Raw genomic sequence first — 22,037 nt, 5'->3', positions numbered from 1 at the left:
CTCATGCCTCCTTGCAGCATGCCTAAGGCACATTCACACAGATGAGCAGGGACCCTGGGCATCTTTCTTTTKGTGTTTTTCAGAGTCAGTAGAAACACCTCTTTAGTGTCCTAAGTTTTCATAACTGTGACCTTAATTTCCTACCGTCTGTAAGCTGTCTTAACGACCATTCCACAGGTGCATGTTCATTAATTGTTTATGGTTCATTGCACAAGCATGGGAAACGGTGTTTAAACCCTTTACAATGAAGATCTGTGAAGTTATTTGGATTTGTACCAATTGTCTTTGAAAGACAGGGTCCTGAAAAAGGGACGTTTCTTTTTTTGTTGAGTTTACCTCTAGCTTCCTTCATACTGGGTACAGAGACATAAAAATGCTATCCATGAGTTCATCTGACTCTGGGGAAGTAGATAAAGGGCTTCGTTGCCAAAATCCTGAACTATAATTTAAAAGGTGTGTGTTTGTGTGAGCAAGAATGAATGAATAAAGCCAAAGTCCCTCGTTCCCTCATTAGAAAATGTCAACGTGACAAAAATAGAATATGATGACAATGGTTCTTCAAATTATTCAACAAATCATTGTATGCTAATGGATGGCAGGAATTGAGCTTCAAGTAGACTTATARATATTCTACAATTTAAATAATGACGCATGAGGTAGCAAGTGAAGTGACGTTGCCATAGACCTAWTATGTTGACCTTTAGGTTATTGGTTAGGCTACAGGGAAATACGTTAGGTTACATCTGAGCCGCTTCAATATATCTAATGTCTTAGTACTAGGTAGGTCTATCGATTGCACATACATGAAAGTGATGTCAATCTTTAGCCTAATAATCAAACTATTATATAATTTTGTTATCTCAGTTTTTATTTCTTGCTTCGCTTGTTATTCTATTTATATTCAACTATGATGTTTTTGGCTGTCAGAGACAATTTCATTATTTGTCTAGCTGAGGTCTTCTGTGTGTAAAGTGACAGTGATCTAACGACACACTGAGCTGTTGTAAGAGTGCTCTGAGGCAGGTGTTACATTACGAGCGATTTCAAGTCCACCGTTWATAAAAATGGTTCTGGGAAACGGCTCGGAAATGTACAGATGCTCTTCCGAAGGTTCTAACGATGAACTTAGCCTTGAGGCTTTTGGGAAGCGGGCCCTGGACAGGCATCTGGTGTTTTTATTTATTTTTATTTCACCTTTATTTAACCAGGTAGGCTAGTTGAGAACAAGTTCTCATTTACAACTGCGACCTGGCCAAGATAAAGCAAAGCAGTGCGACAGAAACAACAACAGTTACCCATGGAATAAACAAGCGTACAGTCAACACAATAGAAAAAAGAAAGTCTATATACAGTGTCTGCAAATGGCATGAGGAGGTATAGCAATAAATAGGCCATAGTAGCAAATAATTAGAATTTAGCAGATTAACACTGGAGTGATAGATGAGCAGATGATGGTGTGTAAGTAGTGATACTGGTGTGCAAAAGAGCAGCAAAGTAAATAAAAACAATATGGGGATGAGGTAGGTAGATTGGGTGGGCTATTTACAGATGGACTATGTACAGCTGCAGCGATCGGTTAGCTGCTCAGATAGCTGATGTTTAAAGTTAGTGAGGGAAATGTAAGTCTCCAGCTTCAGCAATTTTTGCAATTTGTTCCAGTCACTGGCAGCAGAGAACTGGAAGGAAAGGCGGCCAAGCAGGCCAACAGCAGGTGTTGGCTTTGGGATGACCAGTGAGATATACCTGCTGGAGCGCGTGCTACGGTGGGTGTTGTTATCATGACCAGTGAGCTGAGATAAGGCGGAGCTTTACCTAGCATAGACTTAGATGACCTGGAGCCAGTGGGTCTGGCGACGAATATGTAGCGAGGGCCAGCCGACGCGAGCATACGGGATGGCACTGTGATAGACTGCATCCAATTTGCTGAGTAGAGTATTGGAAGCTATTTTGTAGATGACATCGCGAAGTGAGGATCGGTAGGATAGTCAGTTTTACTAGGGTATGTTTGGCAGTTGAGTGAAAGATGCTTTGTTGCGAAATAGGAAGCCGATTCTTGATTTGATTTTGGATTGGAGATGTTTGATATGAGTCTGGAAGGAGAGTTTACAGTCTAGCCAGACACCTAGGTATTTGTCCACATATTCTTGGTCAGAACCATCCAGAGTAGTGATGCTAGTCGGGCGGGCGGGTGCGGGCAGCGAACGGTTGAATAGCATGCATTTGTTTTTGCTAGCGTTTAAGAGCAGTTGGAGGCCACGGAAGGAGTGTTGTATGGCATTGAAGCTCGTTTGGAGGTTAGTTAACAGTGTCAAAGAAGGGCCAGATGTTAACAGAATGGTGTCGTCTGTGTAGAGGTGGATCAGGGAATCACCCCCAGCAAGAGCGACATCGTTGATATATACAGAGAAGAGAGTAAGCCCGAGAATTGAACCCTGTCGTACCCCCATAGAGACTGCCAGAGGTCCGGACAACAGGCCCTCCGATTTTACACACTGAACTCTATCTGCGAAGTAGTAGGTGAACCAGCCGAGGCAGTCATTTGAGAAACCAAGGCTATTGAGTCTGCCAATAAGAATACGGTGATTGACAGAGTCGAAAGCCTTGGCCAAGTCGATGAAGACGGCTGCACAGTACTGTCTTTTAGCGATGGCGGTTATGATATCGTTTAGTACCTTGAGCGTGGCTGAGGTGCACTCGTGACCAGCTCGGAAACCGGATTGCACAGCGGAGAAGGTACGGTGGGATTTGAAATGCTCAGTGATCTGTTTATTAACTTGACTTTCAAAGACTTTAGAAAGGCAGGGCAGGATGGATATAGGTCTGTAAAGGGGAAGATGGGGATGACTGCGGCAGCTTTCCAATCTTTAGGGATCTCGGACGAAATGAGAGTTTGAACAGACTGGTAATAGGGGTTGCAACAATGGCGGCAGATCATTTTAGAAAGAGAGGGTCCAGATTGTCTAGCCCAGCTGATTTGTATGGGTCCAGGTTTTGGATTTGGGTGAAGGAGAAGCTGGGGAGGCTCGGGCAAGTAGCTGCGAGGGGTGCGGAGCTGTTGGCCGGAGTTGGGGTAGCCAGGAGAAAGCATGGCCAGYCGTAGAGAAATGCTTATTGAAATGTTCTATTATCATGGATTTATCGGTGGTGACCATGTCGCCTAGCCTCAGTGCAGTGGGCAGCTGGGAGGAGGTGCTCTTGTTCTCCATGGACTTTAGTGTCCCAAAGCTTTTTGGAGTTAGTGCTACAGGATGCAAATTTCTGTTTGAAAAAGCTAGCCTTTGCTTTCCTGATTGACTGTGTATATTGGTTCCTGACTTCCCTGAACAGTTGCATATCGCGGGGACTATTCGATGCAATTGCAGTCCGCCACAGGATGTTTTTGTGCTGGTCAAGGGCAGTCAGGTCAGGAGTGAACCAAGGGCTATATCTGTTCTTAGTTCTACATTTTTTTTAAAGGGGCATGCTTATTTAAGATGGTAAGGAAATTACTTTCAAAGAACGACCARGCATCCTCGACTGACGGGATGAGGTCAATATCCTTCCAGAATACCCAGGTCAGGTTGATTAGAAAGGCCTGCTCGCAGAAGTGTTTTAGGGAGTGTTTGACAGTGATGAGGGGTGGTCGTTTGACCGCGGACCCATAGCGGATGCAGGCAATGAGGCAGTGATCGCTGAGATCCTGATTGAAAACAGCRGAGGTGTATTTGGAGGGCAAGTTGGTCAGGATAATATCTATGAGGGTGCCCATGTTTTCGGATTTAGGGTTGTACCTGGTGGTTTCCTTGATMATTTGTGTGAGATTGAGGGCATCTAGCTAAGATTGTAGGACTGCTGGGGTGTTAAGCATATCCCAGTTTGTCACCAAACAGAACGAACTCTGAAGATAGATGGGGGGCAATCAATTCACATATGGTGTCCAGGGCACAGCTGGCAGCTGAGGGGGGTCTATAGCAAGCGGCAACAGTGAGACTTTTTTCTGGAGAGATTAATAAAAAAAAATAGAAGCTCGAACTGTTTGGGCATAGACCTGGAAAGTATGACAGAACTTTGCAAGCTATCTTTGCAGTAGATTGCAACTCCTCCCCCTTTGGCAGTTCTATCTTGATGGAAAATGTTGTAGTTGGGTATGGAAATCTCAGAATTTTTGGTGGCCTTCCTAAGCCAGGATTCAGACACGGCTAGAACATCGGGGTTGGTGGAGTGTGCTAAAGCAGTGAGTAAAACAAACTTAGGGAGGAGGCTTCTGATGTTAACATGCATGAAACCAAGGCTATTTCGATTACAGAAGTCAACAAATGAGAGCGCCTGGGGACACGCAGGGCCTGGGTTAGCCTCCACATCACCCGAGGAACAGAGGAGGAGTAGGATGAGGGTACGGCTAAAGGCTTGCAAAACTGGTCGTCTGGTGCGTTGGTGACAGAATAAAAGGAGCAGATTTCTGGGCGTGGTAGAATAGATTCAGGGCAATGGTGGGGTGCGGGTACAGTGGAGGTAAGCCCAGGCACTGAGTGATGATAAGAGAGGTTGCATTGCTGGACACGCTGTTTTATACTGGGTGAGGTCACCGCATGTGTGGGAGGTGGGACAAAGGAGGTATCTAAGGCATGTACAGTGGGACTAGGGGCTCCGCAGTAAACTAAAACAATGATAATTATCCTAAACAACAGTATACAAGGCATATTGATATTTGAGAGAGACATAAAGCAATCACAGGTGTTGATTGGGAGAGCTAGCTAAGTCAACAACAGCTAATCAGCTAAGTCAACAACAACATGTAAAATGGCGATGAATGGGCAGAGAGGGTCGGTTAACTACACACAGGGCCTGTGTTTGGGGCTAGGGCCGACAGATAAACAAAGTGGAGGACCGTGATAACCGATCACTCCAGGACGCATCAGCTATGTAGCCAGCATCAGCTATGTAACAGTATTGGCGCAATAATGGGCTGAGCTTTGATTGGTTCTCTCCAATGTTTTCTTTTTAATTTCCTGGGGGATTGAGACTTCACGTTGTTTAGATTTGAAAATCCAACAGTGTTRTGGGAAGGGGGCGGCGCTCGGGAGCTCTGTGTGGGGTTGTCCATGAGGGATTTTTGTGAGAGACAGAGGAGAACCAAACTTTAAAACAGTAGAGCTGCCTTTATTATCGACTCCATGCCTACAACACCAAGCAGCCAGACTCTGTAGTCAGGAGGACAGTTTGGTGTTAGTCTGACTACCATGTGATCMTGGAGAATCTCTATTCGGACCGTGTTAAGGGATGTGCCATCAGTGTCTTCCCCTCCCCCAGTTTTGACCTCTCTGTCTCCAGTATGCTCCACAGCCGTGTGTTCGGAGACCAGTCTCAGCTGAAGGAGGAGCTGGAGGTGTTGAGGAGAGACCACGCTCAGCTGGTCAGGGAACACAACCACCTGAAGCAGAGCTGTGAGGAGCTCCACAGGCTGCACAGTGACGACCAGAAGGAGGTGGCTGACATGAGGCTGCAGCAGCAAGAGGTACCACACACACACACATCCACACAAGGTTGCTGTGACCTATACTTGGCTGCCGTGCTTCCACACATCCTGGGAGTAGACTACTGCGGTGGACAGGAGACACACACTGCTTGGAGMTGCATACGGAGCGCTTCTGTAAAGGGCAGTGTTTGAGGACAATGTCAATGGCTCATGTAAAGGGTGTGTAGACACATACCCCCCCCCGTACCTAGTCATGGTCCTGTGTTCAGAGATCTGTAAGGTCAGGGGAGGTGTTTGAACTAAGCAGCATATAGGTCTCCATCTCCTGTAAGGCCACAGACATACCTATACATGCTGTGATGTCTGGATCAATACTGCCCTGGGGTCTGACCTGCTCCCACACTAATTACCAMAGAGTTCAGCAAGCCTGGAGGTTATTGCATTTTAATGATGAACAGGTGATTTTACAGGCCGGCAAAAGTGAAACCTAGTTAGTATGGTGTAACTATCTAAGGCTGCGTTTACACAGGCAGTCCAATTTTGATATTTTGCCTAATTATTAATAGATCCTTTGCCAATAATCTGGCAAAATATGAGAATTGGGCTGCCTGTATAAACGCAGCCTAATGGTCTTGAATAATCCATACTGCATCTCCTCAATGTCGCCCTCTGCTGATTAACTGGTGTAAAAATGAATCCATGCTCATTCTGGCTTGTTAATGTTTCCTTGTGGTTTGGTGGTTTAGAACAATAACATTACCACACACTATCAATCTGAAGAAATGCATATATTTTAATAAACCAACGTTTTTTTTTTATGTGTCAACTGTATATAATAAACATGTTAAATTCATAGTTTCACACAGAGATGGGAACTGTACATGAACTGTATGTATAGTTATAAAATCATCAGCTGGATGACYGTGTCCTACCTCCAGGTGATGAGAGAGAACGGTTCCTCAGAGGTTCTCAACAAGCTATACGACACAGCCATGGACAAGCTGGAGGGGGTGAGGAAGGAATACGATTCGCTGAGCAAACGCTACGGTGAGAAAGTTGCCAATCACAACACGGACCTGAGCAGGCTGGAGCAGGCGGAGGAAGAGAACCGACGACTACAGAAACAGATGGACACGTTGCTGAAACAACGAGACAAGGCCATACACTACCAACAACATTGCTCTACGTCCATGAGGAGGTAAACACACACACACACACTGCACAATCCACGAGAATAGTCTATACACTCAAACACCTATACAGCACTACATTTACATTTAAGTCATTTAGCTGACGCTCTTATCCAGAGCGACTTACAAATTTACACACCTCTCCTTCTCTCCCCAGGTTTGACTCTGTACAACAGGAGCTGGACAAGTCTTCAGCCCAGAACAAGGTGCTGCAGAGGGAGATGGAGCGGCTGCAGTCGGAGGTGATGCGCTGTAAGAACTTCCAGCTGAAGGCAGTAAAGGACTGTGAGAAGTACAAGGAGGAGAGAGACTCTGTGTTCAACGAGTATAGGCTCATCATGAGTGAGAGGGACCAGGTCAGAGAGAAATACATTTCTTACTTTAAAGCCCAGTTTCCCAGACACASATTATTCCTAGTCCTGGACTAAGAAACTACTTTCAATGTATAATCACCATTGAGTATGCTTCTTTTGTCCAGGAATTCAGCCCATTATTATTTTATAAAAATACTATAATAAAATTGTAATACTAAAATATAAAGTGGTTTATTAAATTCTGTGGAACAGGTGATCAAGGAGCTGGAAAAGCTGCAGACGGCGCTGGARGCTGCAGAGGCCCGCATCAAAAACACCTCTTCTGAAAGGATGGTGGCCAGCGAGGAGACGGAGGCTCTCAGACAGGTTCAGATCAATTTAGAATGGAATCAATCAGTCCACCAACCAAATCAAACACCTCTTCTGTGAGGTTAATCTATTATTTAATCAATCTATCGATAAGTTTATTGCTAGACAGTCAAAACAACTAATCCAAGAGGAGGGTATCCAGAGAGGATATTGCGTCTCTGACAGTTAATCATCAATAGGTTAATCAATGAATATACAGTACCAGTCAGGTTTGGACACACCTACTCATTCAATGGTTTTTCTTTATTTGCACTATTTTCGATATTGTCGAATAATAGTGAAGACATCAAAACTATGAAATAACACAGAATCATATAGTAACCCAAAAAGTGTTACACAAATCAAAATATATTTTAGATTCTTCTAAGTAGCCACCCTTTGCCTTGATAGCTTTGCACACGGTTGGCATTCTCTCAACCAGCTTCATGAGGAATGCTTTTCCAACAGTCGTGAAGGAGTTCCCACATATGCTGAGCACTTGTTGGCTGCTTTTCCTTCACTCTGCGGTCCAACTCATCGCAAACCATCTCAATTGGGTTGAGGTCAGGTGATTGTGGAGGCCAGGTCATCTGATGCAGCACTCCATCACTCTTAGTCAAATTGCCCTTATACAGCCTGGAGGTGTGTTAGGTCATTGTCCTGTTGAAAAACATTATAGTCCCACTAAGCACAAACCAGATAAGATGGCGTATCGCTGCAGAATGCTATGGTAGCCATGCTGGTTAAGTGTGCCTTGAATTCTAAATAAATCACTGACAGTGTCACCAACAAAGCACCATCACACCACCTCCTTCATGCTTCAYGGTGGGAACCACACATGCGGAGATCATCCGTTCACCTACTCTGCTTCTCACAAAGACATGGCAGTTCGAACCAAAAATCTAAAATTTGGACTCACAAGACCAAAGGACAGATTTCCACCGGTCAAATGTCCATTGCTTGTGTTTCTTAGCCCAAGCAAGTCTCTTCTTATTGGTGGCCTTTAGTAGTGGTTTCTTTGCAGCAATTCGACCACGAGGSCCTCATTCACGCAGTCTCCTCTGAACAGTTGATGTTGAGATGTGTCTGTTACTTGAACTCTGAAGCATTTATTTGGGCTGTAATTCCTGAGGCTGGTAATGCGAATKAACTTCTCCTCTGCAGCGGCGGTAACACTGGGTCTTCCTTGCCTGTTGCGGTACTCATGAGAGCCAGTTTCATCATAGAGCATGATGGTTTTTGCGACTACACTTTCAAAGTTCTTGAAATTTTCTGGATTGACTGACCTTCATGTCTTAAAGTAATTATGGATTGTTGTTTCTCTTTGCTTATTTGTGCTGTTCTTTTCATAATATGGACTTAGCCCTGTTTGGTAAAATACCATATTCTGTATAGCAACCCTACCTTGTCACAACACAACTGATTGGCTCAAACGCATTAACCTCTCTAGGGTATGTGGGACGGTAGCGTCCCACCTCGTCAACAGCCAGTGAAACTGCAGGGCGCCAAATTCAAAACAACAGAAATCCCATAATTTAAATTCCTCAAACATACAAGTATTTTACACCATTTTAAAGCTACACTTGTTGTAAATCCAGCCAAAGTGTCCGATTTCAAAAAGGTTTTACGACGAAAGCACACCAAACGATTATGTTAGGTATGAGCCAAGTCACAGAAAAAGACAGCCATTTTTCCAGCTAGAGAGCAGTAACAAAATGCAGAAATAGAGAAAATGAATCACTAACCCTTTTGAAATCTTCATCAGATGACACTCATAGGACTTCATGTTACACAATACATGTATTTTTTGTCGGTAAGTTCATATTTATATCCAAAAATCTGATTTAGCAAGACGCTACTGTATCACTTGGCAAAAGCCTGAGAAAATGCCAGCAGCGCCAAATTAAAATTAATTTCTATGAAAATTACTATAAAATCAAAATTTCATTTAATCACACATGAAAGACACCCAATTAAAAGCTACACTGGGTGTGAATCCAGCCAACATGTCAGAATTCAAATAGGCTTTTCAGCAGAAGCATAATGCTATTTTCTGAGCATAGCACCATAGTAAACAAGAGAGAACATTTCACACCTGCAGGCACGACACAAAACGCAAAATAAAAAATAATTCATGCCTTACCTTTGACGAGCTTCTGTTGTTGGCACTCCAATATGTCCCATAAACATCACAAATGGTCCTTTTGTTCGATTAATTCCGTTGATAATATATCCAAAATGTCAATTTATTTGCGCGTTTGAATCCAGAAAAACACGTTCCAACTTGCTCAAACTGACGACAAAATATCTCAAAGTTACCTGTAAACTTTGCCAATAAATGAACTACTTATGTAATACAACTTTAGGTATTTTTAACGTTAATAATCGATAAAATTGAGACGGGATGATATGTGTTCAATACAGGATTAAAACAAAATGTTGCATGCCTTCTGTTTGATTGAAGCGCATGTCCAGGACACCTGGAGTGCCTCGACTTCAAGATGGCGTATTTCTTCATTACACAAAGGATAATCTCAACATATTTCTGACTGTTGACATCTAGTGGAAGCCGCGTAGGAACTGCAAGCAATTCGCTTAGAATCTGGTTCCCAATGAAAATCAGTGACCTCAACAACAAAAAAATTCTGAATGTTTGTCCTCGGGGTTGAGACAAAAATAAGTTCTTTGTACACAGACATGATTCAAACAGTTTAGAAACTACAGTGTTTCTATCCAATCTACTAATAATATGCATATCTTATCTCCTGGGGATGAGTAACTGGCAGTTGAATTTGGGTATTCTTTTCATCCAAATGTGAAAATGCTGCCCCCTACCCGAGAGAAGTTAAGGAAAGAAATTCCACAAATTCACTTAAGGCACACCGGTTAATTGAAATGCATTCCATGTGACTACCTCATGAAGCTGGTTGAGAGAATRGGAAGAGTGTGCARAGCTGTCAAGGCAAAAGGTGGTGCTAACAGTTGTTGATGTTATTCTTCAATAACAGACCCCAAAGCAAATCAGGGGGAGGAAAAGAGGTTTATTCAAAGAGGAATCATCATGCGGGGAGGTAGATACACATGCTCCCCTGGCCTCAGTGATTCTCCACAAAACAAAGGAACCAGATCTACTTTGTAACTCAGCCCTAGCCTGTGTTTGACCTATTACAAAATAACGAGTATYCCATTTCAGGTTGTACCAATAAGAATGTGCTACACGTAACTACAGAAAAAACACTTTCCATTGATTGTTAATTCTAGTCCTCTCGTCCTCTGCGTTGTGTATTTATCTTCAACATTTTTACTCCCCCCTAAAAAAAACATGTMTTTTAGAAAATAAAAAACATGAACAAATAGGCAGTAACAAAATCATTCACATTACACCTTGCATTTCTATAAAACACAAAGGGCATATTGTACTTGCTGTTACAATAAGATTTCAAACAAAGTTATAGAAAATAAGTATTAACAGGTGTAATGATGTCCCTTACAATTCCTACCACATCCTGTACTAGGAGGAAACACAAAATAAATAATTGTCTACAAGACAATATTAAATTGTTCGATTGGCAAGGTAATTATTCACCAAGTCCTTTAAAAGTGACCTGCTCTTCCACACTGATATCAGTCCCCCATAGATAACTATTTGAGATGATGTTCTGACAGTCTGCCGGTAGTGAGGAATTCTTCTTCCGTTCCACTGGTTGATAAGGACTTCTCTAATGAGCACTTCACCGGTGATCTTGTATCATTTCAAGTACAGTCCTGGATCAAGGGATATTGCTTCAGACTGTAGAGTCTCATAACCTGTAACAAAGGAAACAAGTGTGAAAGTAACATGTCCTGGTTTCAAGAGAAAGTTTTGTTTCACATATTTCCTTAAGTAAAGCATGTCGTGATTTTCAGGAAGAAGTTGGACATTTCACCTAGATATCCCTAATATGATGACTGTGGTATACAACATAGAAGCTTATCAGGTTCTGATCATCTTACTATGCTTCTTCAACAGATTGGCCCCCGATTTCTAATCAATCAGTTCTTTATTCTCCAGGCTCCGCTTTGTCATCAAAATGGACAACATGTATCCATTTTGATTTTCCCTGGACTTTTACTGTTGACCAAGTTATGAGCAAAACCTTCTCATTTTGGCACTGATGGGTCTTACATATCTTTTTACCATCACCCACTGTCCTGGCACGACGTTATTCCCCACGCCTCTTTTACTTSTCTTTCTATGATTTCTCAAATCAATTTTTGTTGTGTGTTGTGCAGATCCTCTTAGGGTAGGCTTCAACCCATCATGAAAAACRATCAACAATGAYCAGCACATCTTTGTGTCCTATACATTTGGGCAGCGTGATGTAATCAAGCTGTAGATGTCTGAAGGGTCCTTGTGGCGCAGGCGCTCGTGTCTGTACTTTAACTCGTCCTTTGGTGGTGTTTTCCATACAAATGCTGCAATTCGCCACAACAGCCTCAGCCTCTTTACGCACACCAGGATTCCACCATTTGCCCACAAAACGATAAACTCTCTTGTCCACACTAATGTGTCCAAGAGTGAATCTGTGTCACCAAGTAGGGTCAGGTGTGTGTTTCCACACACCTTGATTGAGTTTGCATCCTGCAGCCATCCATCCCAACCTTCATCTTTTGGTGCACTGCTTTGCATATCTCTGTGTTGCAATGTACAAGGTGTATCTCCTAATCAGTTTAGGTGACAGAGGTGTTCTCTTGGCAGCCACCTTGGCAGCTCTGTCAGCCAAATCATTACCATTACTCTTGTCTGTAAAGATTTTTCGCATGTGCTTTCATTTTCAAAATTGCAACTTGTCAGGTAACTGGAGAGCATTCAGTAGGCCATCACCTCTGGTCCATTCGTCACAGGAGCTCCCAGTGATATGAATCCTTACTCCATATTTTTCCAAAAGCATACCTTGAGTCTGTAGATATTAGCTGTTTTTCCTTCAGCCTGTTTCCATGCTTCTGTCAAAGCAACCAGTTCTGCCACCTGTGCTGATGCTCCTGCAAGGTAACGGTCTGTCACTATCACATTGTCTGTTGTAGTAACTGCCCAGCCTGCCTCTCTCACACCCCCCTCCACAATGTTTAAACCATCTGGGTATAAGAAAGCGTTTTCCAACGGCTGACTCACTTGGTACTCATCCCGGACTCGGGAGCACCCTCATCAGTAAAAAAGCTGACTAGCATAGCCTAGCACCACAGTAAATACTAGCATCTAAATATCATGAAATCACAAGTCCAAGACACCAGATGAAAGATACACATCTTGTGAATCCAGCCATCATTTCCGATTTTTTTTTAATGTTTTACAGGGAAAACACTATGTATTTCTATTAGCTAACCACGATAGCAAAAGACCCAACCGCATATTTTCACAATTTTTTTACTGCATAGGTAGCTATCACAAATTCGACCAAATAAAGATAGTCACTAACCAAGAAACAACTTCAGATGACAGTCTTATAACAGATTTATTGTATAGCATATGTTTTGTTCGAAAAATGTGCATATTTCAGGTATAAATCATAGTTTACATTGCAGCCACAATCACAAAATCTCACCAAAGCAGCTAGAATAACTAGAAACAACGTGAATCCTAAATACTCATCATAAAACATATGAAAATACAAGGTGTACAGCAAATGAAAGACCAACATTTTGTGAATCCAGCCAATATTTCAGATTTTTAAGTGTTTTACAGCGAAAACACAATTTGACATTATATTAGCTTACTACAATAGCCAACCACACAACCGAATTCATTCAAGCACGTTAGCGATAGCGAATAACCAGCAAAAGATATGAATTTTTTCACTAACCTTCTCAAACTTCATCAGATGACAGTCCTATAACATCATATTACACAATACATATATGGTTTGTTTCGAAAATGTGCATATTTAGCGGTACAATTCGTGGTTGAACAATGTGAATACGTAGCCAAACTGCACAAAATTATCCGGATATATTTCTGACACTCACATCATCTAATCAAATAACTAATCATAAACTTTACTAAAAAATACAGGTTGGACAGCAAATGAAAGATACACTAGTTCTTAATGCAACCGCTGTGTTAGATTTTTAAAATAACTTTAGTGCGACATACAGCTTACGTATAGCGAGACAGCGCCCGAAATCTGGGCGGAATATACGTCTAAACATTTGACAGAAATACGAAATAACATCAAATTGTCCCTACTTTTGATGATCTTCCATCAGAATCTTGTACAAGGGGTCCTTTGTCCAGAATAATCGTTGTTTGGTTGTAGAATGCCCTCTTCATCTGTAGAACGCTAGCAAACGCTAGCCATGCGGCACAGAAGTGTCCAACTCACAGAACGCATAACAAAGAAAATACCGAAAATCGGAATAAACTGATATAAGTCGGTTTAATATAATAGTTGATGATGTTAACACATATATCAAATAAAATCAGAGCCGGATATATCTAACGCCTATAACGAAAGCTTTTCAGAAAGCAATCCAGTGGTCCCCTTCGCGCCATGCAGAATAAAGGAAAGAGTGGTCGCGTCATTCCAACAGGTCTTGTTCGGCCTCAGATAGAGCTGTAACACCCATTCCAACTCTCACTGCCTACTGACATCTAGTGGAAGGCGTATGCAGTGCATGTAACCCATAGATTCCATGCAAATTGATGGGCTGACCCTGGAACAGAGCCCCCGATTTCAGATCTCACTTCCTGACAGGAAGTTTGCTGCAAAATGAGTTCTGTTTTACTCACAGATCTAATTCAAATGGTTTAGAAACTAGTGTTTTCTATCCAATAGTAATAATAATAATAATATGCATATTGTACGAGCAAGAATTGAGTACGAGGCAGTTTAATTTGGGAACGATTTTTTACAAAGTGAGAACAGCGCCCCCCCCCTATTGAGAATAAACCCATCCCGAGAGCTGATCCAAAACCAACTCACAACAGTCGTGTTCAAGTAATGTGGTATCTGGAGGAAGCATCAGAGTAGCTGGATAACATGTTGTGCCACGTTGTATGATGTTAGGAGCCTCCACTACTTTGTAGAGCGCCATAGCTTCCTTTGTTTTGTGCAAGGTGGGGCAACACCTGTCAAGCACTCTGGCTCCATCTACAGACGTTCCACACTAAATTGTTTTCATTGTCCAAATAGGATGGTTCTGAACTGTAGATCCCTGCAGTTGTCTAATTTGCCATGTCACCTTTCCTTCAGAAATGTTTAATGTAGTCAAGGCCTAAAATAGGTTGTTCAAATGAGCCATCCACACTCTTGCATCAATTTTCACTGGATCAATAGAAATTGATAATGGTTTGGTCTGTTTAATATGTCTCCCCTCCACTCCTGTTGCTCTCATCTTCTTGCCTGTGTATTGAGGACATATTGCATAAGATAGTGACTTCAGCACCCATATCTACTGCAAAGTTATGTAAACGTATAATCCATCAAATTTTCATATGCACACCAGCTGAGATGGTATGAAAGAGGGGGTCTATTAGTTTCCCTCCACATCATCCAGCAAATTCTTCTGCTCAGCCAGAGAGCTTCTTACATTTCTGCATCAGCAGTGTCGTTGGGGCTGTTGTCTTGATTCCATTTTCCCCATACAGACCCTGCTTCTCCTGGCCATTCCTCATAAGAACATGGTTTCTTTTCCGACATTCGTTGCCAGTGACCAGAAATCCCGCAATAATGAACATTCACCAGGTTTCTCTTCTGCTGAACGAATCTTGTTTGTTTCACTCGGAACCTGCACAACTCTGATTCCAGCCGGTTTAAATCAAATTGTATTTTATTTGTCACATACACATGGTTAGCAGATGTTAATGCGAGTGTAGAGAAATCCTTGTGCTTCTAGTTCCGACCATGCAGTAAAATCTAACAAGTAATCTAACCTATCAATTTTATCAACTACCTTATACACACAAGCGTAAAGGAATGAATAAGAATATGTACATAAAAATATATGAATGAGCGATAGCCGTAGGAAGAGTGTGCAGCAGCTAGTTCAAGGCAAAAGGTGTGCATTCAACAGTTTCGTTGATCAGTTATTCTTCAAGTCAACCAGAACCTCAAAGCAGGAACCTCTAGTGGGCCAGCGAAAAGAGTTTATTCAAAGAGCGAATTCATCATGCGCTGGGAAGGCTAGATACAACATGCTCCCCTGGCCTCAGTAGATTTGTTCCACATAACAAGGTTTTACCCAGCATCTACCTTTGTGAGACTTCAGCCGCTAGCGCTGGTGTTTTGATCCTATACAAAATAAGACAGTATTCGCCCATTCTCGGCTTGTAGGGCCAATAAGAATTTTTGCGTGCTACAGCGTAACTACAGAAAAAACACTTTCCATTGATGTTCTAATTATAAGTCCTCTCCGTTTCCTCTTGCGTTGTGTATTTATCTTCAGACATTTTACTACTCGCCTTCTTAAAAAAGGGAAACAATGTCTTTTAGAAAAATAAAAACAATGAACATATATAGGACGAGTGAACAAACATCATATCACATATAGCACCTTGCATTATACCTATGAAAACCTACAAAGGGCCATATTGTACTGTCTGTTACAATCTTGTATATTCAGATTATCATAACAAAGTTATACGAAAATATGATATTAGACAGGGTACATGATTGTCCTTACAATGTCCTGACCACATTCCTGCTCATACTAGGAGGTAAACCAAATAAATAGAGGTTGTCTGACAGACAATATTAAATTGTTCGATTGGCTATATTGTGAAACTTATTCACCAAGGTCCTTTAAACAAGTTGACCTGCTCTTCACCTCTTATCACTGTATTAGTGCGGTCACCCCATTAGATTAACTATTTGAGATTGATGTTCTGACAGTTGCCGCGCGTAGTGTGGGATCTCTTCTTCCTTCTCCACTGGCTTGATAAAGGACTTCTCTAACATGACCACCTTCAATTGCCACCGTACGTGATCTTTGTAGATCATGTTCAAGTACAGTTCTTGGATCAATCTGGCGATATTGGCTTTCAGACTGTAGAGTCTCATAATCTGATACAGTCCAAGAGGAAACGATAGTGTTGAAAGTACAAATTGTCACTGGTTCGCACGAGCGGAGTTGTTCGTTTCACATGAGTTTCACGTTAAGGTAAACGCCTCGTCCCGTTGAACTTTAATCAGGAGGAGATAGTTGCGACATCTGTGTACTACCTTAGAGGTCAATGGCCTCTACTAAATATGCATGACTCGGTGGTAATACATACGGAACGTAGAAGGCTTATTCAGGTGGATTGTCTGGCGGGATGGGTCGTCTGCGGTGATATCTTACTATTGTCTGGTGCGTGCAACAGGATTGGCCCGGATTTTCTAATCAATCTAGTTTCTCTCTAGTCTCCCCAGGCCTCCCTGGTGTGTGTGCAGTGCGTTAATGGCAACAGTGTCATTCCGAGTTTTGGGACTTTTCCCTGGACTTTTTATTCTTGTTTGCTTGGGCCATGTCATATGGATTAGTGCAAACCTTCTCATTTCTTGGTCACGTATTCGTCTGGTGGGCGTCTGTTACACATAATCTTTTACCATCATTCGCGCACTGTTCTGAGCACGACGTCTAGTGGTTCCCGCACGGCCTCTTTTATCTTGTTCTTTCTATCCCTGATTATGCCTCATAGATATTTTTGTTTTGTGCAGATCCTCTTAGTGGTAGGATCTTTGCAACCCTATCATGAAAACGTTGGTCTGAGTAATGTCAAATACTGTTCGTGGGTATCAACGAATGAGCGCAAGCACAGTCGTTGTTGTGTCTCTATTACATGGCTTTCGGGCGGTCAGGACGTGATCTGTAATCAAGCTGTAGATGTCTGAAGGGTACCTTGCTGTGCGCAGGGCCGTCGTTGTCTGTACTTTTAACGCATTTGTCCTTGTTGGTGGTGTTCTTTCTCATTTGAGCGATGCGTTTGTCCGTCGGCAGAGTTCAGCTCACAGGGACAGCCTCAAGCCTCTTTTAGCGCACACAGGGGATGTGTCCCAGTCCATTGTGCTCTTGGGCGACTATGAGATACGGATAAATATCTTATCCACACTAATGTGTCCAATTAGAGTGTGATCTGTGTTACCCTCTTGTGTAAGTTAGCGGTTCAGGTATTGGTGGTTTCTCTATCTCTCTCTCTTATCCTCTATTATGTTATTTTGTATTGTTTGTGCATCCCGCAGCTCTATCCACTTCCAACCTTCATCTTTTGGTGCAGCTTAGTCTCTGCTTATGCAGTATCTTCTTGTGGTGTTATGTATCTTATAGGGATTTTCTCTAATCTTAGTTAGGTGAGGAGGGGTGTCGTGCAGTTCTATTCTATTTTTATCTGTGTGCGTTATGGTCTGCTTATTGGTCCAAATTATATTTTCTTGTCTTGTAATAGATTCTCCATGGGCCGCGTATTCAATATATAGTACATAGCTGTTCCATGTGAGTGGATATGCTATTTATCTAGTGTTATTAGCCATTACATCCTCTTGTGTTTGTGCATTGTTTCTATCTATGTGTATGTTCTTCTTATGTGATATGAATATTCTCCAGTATTGTTCATTTTATATGAGTGTTGAGTTGTCGTGTGAGTATGCTATTGATATATATTCGTGTTTTTCTCCTTTCAGCGCTGTTCCATGTTCTTGTTATATTACGAGCTCCGTTCCTGCTCCACCTGGCTTATGACTCCTCCAGTCAGGTAACGTGTCTGCTCTTATCTATGTCTAGTCTATTGTCTTGTGTGGGTTTTATTTTGTCGCTTCTATATTCCTGTTCTCTTATCCTCTAGCTTCTCTTACTTCACGTTATTATGTTGTATTCTCTTATTTCTTTGTTATATTAGAAAACGTAAGCGTTTCTCCAACGATGACTCTTATTTAACCCATCAGAGCTGTATTATATTCTATTCTCTTATAGTCTGTGTCTAGTATATTGTGGGTGGTAGTGTTGGGAGGAAGCAGTCTAGTATGTTATCTTGGTTAAGACATGGTGGTGTAGCTCTGATCGCGTAGATATTGTTCTAGTATGTCTTCTGTCTCTATCTTCTTTATTAGTATCGTGTGATCCATATGCTCTCCGTTAGTTCATAGTGTGGGGCAATCACTGTCAGCATGGTCACTCTGGCTGCCGTATCGCACTACGTTCCACACTAAATTGTTCTTTTTGTCACTTATCATTCTGATGGTATTTCTGAACTGTAGACAAGCTTCCTGCATGTTTGTTCTATATGTCTATTGTATCTTTCTTCATTATAAGTTGTGTCTAAGGTATAATTTGTGGTGTGTGAGAATGAGCCACTTCATCTTCTCTTAGCTATTCTTAATTTCTACTTTGTGTATTTTTATTACGTTATGTGATAATGGTTTGGTCTTGGGTTTTAAATATTGTTCTCCTACCTACTTCTCTCTTGTTTCTCTCATCTCTTGGCCGTTGTGCTCATATATGTGGAGGACAATTGCCAGGTATAGATAGTGATCAGCACTATTTCATGTATACTGCAAATGTTGTATGGTTATCTATTATCTGTATAAATCTCTATCGGTTGTTCAGTCAGTTGTTCTCTATTTTTTCGTATTAGCTGTAATTCCTAGTTCTGTAGATCCGGTACGAGAGTGGGGTTCTATTAATTATTGGTCTCGGTACGTCATTGTCCGATTATTCTCTATGCAAATTTTTCTGCTTTCAGACTGATTTCCTACAGAGCTTCTTTAATTCTGCTTCAGTCATAGGCGTCGTTTGGGGGGCTGATTGTCGATTCATGTCACCCACTAGAAGTATCCACTGCTATCAGTCTTCCTTGGCCATTCTCATAAGCAATTTACGGTTGTCTGAATCGTTTGACCTAGTAGATGCCAGAAACTTGTACCATGCAAATAATTGTTATATCTATCTAGGTCTTATGTGTCTCTGTTGGCTAGGAACGATCTTGGTGTGGTTTTCGACTCGAATCCGGTGCCAATCCTGTATTTAGCCGGCTTTAAATCAAGATTGTTATTGTGTTATTATGTTCACAGATAGGCTATCAAGGTTTAAGCAGATGTTTATCTATTTATTGATTGTTTTGCGTGCTCGTAGGCGAATGATGCGTTAGTTGCACTTGCTTGTTTAATTCTCTCGACCAGGCGAGCTCATATAGAACAAAGTACGATTTGTCTTAACCTTAATCCAATTTATTCAACTACCTTATATACACACAGAGTGTAAAGAATGAATATGGTAGATATCGTACATAAAATATTAAATGAGCGATATGCACGATACGGCATAAGGCACAGATGCAGTATGTATGGTAGGAGTACGAGGTATATACAGTGGGGCAAATAAAGTATTTAGTCAGCCACCAATTGTGCAGTTGTTTCCCCGCACTTAAAAAGATGAGAGCCTTAATTTTCCATCATAGGTACACTTCAACTATGACAGAGCAAAATGAAGGGAAAAAAATCCAGAAAATAACATTTGTTTAGGTATTAATCGATTTATTTGCAATATTATTGTGAGGCTGATTAATACATTGTTTAGGAGACCTCCGTTGCACGAGTTGGGGTCGAAGACCTGCTAGAGGTTCCGCAGCTTCAATGATGTAGTTTGATTGGTACATAGTAGGTGGTTACTATCTGGACACTGTAATGGTCGAACTCTCAGCTATTTAGGCATACGGTTATCCTGCTTGTCCTAGCTGATGTGTAGGGCAGTGTGAATTGGGCGTCGTTGACTGGACCTTTTTGGGGCGGTAGCGCAATTGGACGTGCGGTCCTAGGTTGTCAGGTAGTTTTGGATGGTTCACTGCGAGTAGGCTAGTGGTCTTGAACTAGTCTTTTCGAATAACACCTCATGTATCTGCAGGACGGACCACGTAGAAGTGCAAGACGGGGCAAGGGTTCAGTTCATGTGGTAGCTGCAGTACTCTTCTTCAGTAGTTTTCTTGAGGAAACAGGAACAATTGTATATGGCCCTCTGTGCAAGCTCATGTGGGAACAAGTCAGACTTGGGCATACTGGACTTGATTGAACGTATGTCCGTGTGACATCAACTCAGCCAGTCGTCGGTTAGCCGCATATTGTTCTGAGGACGTTTCGTCGTCGTGGGACTCTGGCAATGCCTGCCTGAGGGTTAAACCACTTTATAAATGTTCTATACTACATCCGTTGGCTGCAGTGAGGATGTGATGTAGCCCTTGCTAGGTCCTATTGGTGTTAGCGGGCTTTGTCGGTCAGTGGTCTCATCAATGTTAGTCTCTCTTAAACGCGATTGCAAAGAAATTGTTGGGTATTAGTGGATGGTCTCTGGTTCCGCATGACTGGCGGGTTGCTGGTATTTCTTCCTTTGTAGTCGTCATGATTTGACCTGTAGATCCCTAGACTTTAAGTTGTTCATCCTCATAGGTGGCTCTGATGTCCTCGTGAATTTTGCTTACTTTTATACTTCTTGATTCGCTATAATTCTCGAACGTTAGCGGATTGTTTTGATTTTGCTGCAGCGAGGGAATTAGCTACAACTGTTTGTATTCTCGGTGTCATGTGTTTCTCTTGGTCACTCTTGTCATCTGTTACATATAGCAAGTGCTTCGCGCTGGTCAGTTTTTCCGCATGTCTTGTTTGTTCCATCAATCACCACGGTTTATTCTCGTGTTGGCTGGTAATTGTGGGTAAATAGAAGACCAGCTTTGATGGAGTACAGGTGTCATCATCACCGATCACTTGCTTAATAATACTCGCATCACCTTCTTATTTCGAATCAAGCTATTATTCAATTTTTTAAATTGTTTATTTGTCTCGACGCTATCGCGGAACATAATCCCATAGTCACTCGTGATTAAGAATCTTGAAGCGTGGTTATTATTTGGCTGCTTCTTTTGATTGGTTTTCGGTACAGCGTTTGAGCAGATCCGGCTGAGCACGGCGCGCTCTGTTTTAGTTTTCTTTTTCTATAGGTGCAGGGAGTCATTCAATGGAGTTCCGTGGAGTAGCATATGTTCTCTGAAAGGCAGGGCAGGGGGAGGGTGCTTTATATAGCGTGACAGAATGTTATGTTATCATATGACACTTGATTTCTAGATTTTGCAGCCCCGGGTCACGTATTCGATATGCTGATTTAATAATTTCTAGGTTTCGTTCTTCGAGCATTGGTTGTTAGATAGACTTTGTTTAAATCGCCCAGCTACATGTATTACTGCAGTCCTCGAGGAATTATAGTGGTTTACATTGAGTCACAGAGTTTGGTTCTGAATTGTTTATTCAGGTCGTCGTGTGGATACTGGGTTCATAGCGTGGATGTACTGCATGGACTTATGCTTTAAATGATCGAAGAGAATTCTCTTGGTTGGGCAGATATGATTGCGCCGATCGTGCATTTCACTGACTTGCTATAGAAGGCATTCTCTAGGTTGAGAGTGGGTGAACAAGGTCAGGACATTTGAAGATATGTACGTGCTTTCGTTATGAATCACCAACGACTTGCATATAATCATATAGGCGGACTATCATCTCCCCGGGGTTCTTTCTTATCTATGCACTAGATGAGATTGGTTTGTTCTGTCGGCGCGATGCGTGAAGAAACTGGTGGCTGTACCGACTTAACGTATCCCGATGAGCCATGTTTCCGCGTGAAACAAAGAATTACAATCTCTGATGGTCTCTCTGGAAGGCAACCCTTGCTCGGATTTCGTCTACCTTGTTGTCAAGAGACTGGACATTGGCGAGTAGTATGCCGCGGGAGCGGTGCGTA

At 42.1% G+C, this 22,037-nt stretch overlaps 1 protein-coding gene and 1 long non-coding RNA gene across 2 annotated transcripts in view; one reads left to right on the top strand and one right to left on the bottom strand.

The window, feature by feature from the left end:
- The window catches only part of LOC111951768 (disks large homolog 5-like), a 118,152-nt gene that overhangs the window by 30,667 nt on the left and 65,448 nt on the right, over window positions 1–22,037 (top strand). Inside the window, exons 5-8 of the mRNA XM_070435000.1 lie at window positions 5,311–5,494; window positions 6,394–6,653; window positions 6,803–7,001; window positions 7,212–7,325. Coding sequence (XP_070291101.1) covers window positions 5,311–5,494; window positions 6,394–6,653; window positions 6,803–7,001; window positions 7,212–7,325 — 757 coding nt within the window. The remainder of the gene's footprint in view (window positions 1–5,310; window positions 5,495–6,393; window positions 6,654–6,802; window positions 7,002–7,211; window positions 7,326–22,037) is intronic.
- The window catches only part of LOC111951770 (uncharacterized), a 19,665-nt gene continuing 7,956 nt past the window's right edge, over window positions 10,329–22,037 (bottom strand). Inside the window, exon 2 of the long non-coding RNA XR_002875645.2 lies at window positions 10,329–11,114. This is a non-coding gene — a long non-coding RNA (uncharacterized lncRNA). The remainder of the gene's footprint in view (window positions 11,115–22,037) is intronic.

This window comes from Salvelinus sp. IW2-2015, linkage group LG25 (genome assembly GCF_002910315.2).
Source record: "Salvelinus sp. IW2-2015 linkage group LG25, ASM291031v2, whole genome shotgun sequence".
In the NCBI taxonomy this organism is placed as follows: domain Eukaryota; kingdom Metazoa; phylum Chordata; class Actinopteri; order Salmoniformes; family Salmonidae; genus Salvelinus; species Salvelinus sp. IW2-2015.
This window is presented reverse-complemented; position numbering and strand designations above follow the sequence as displayed.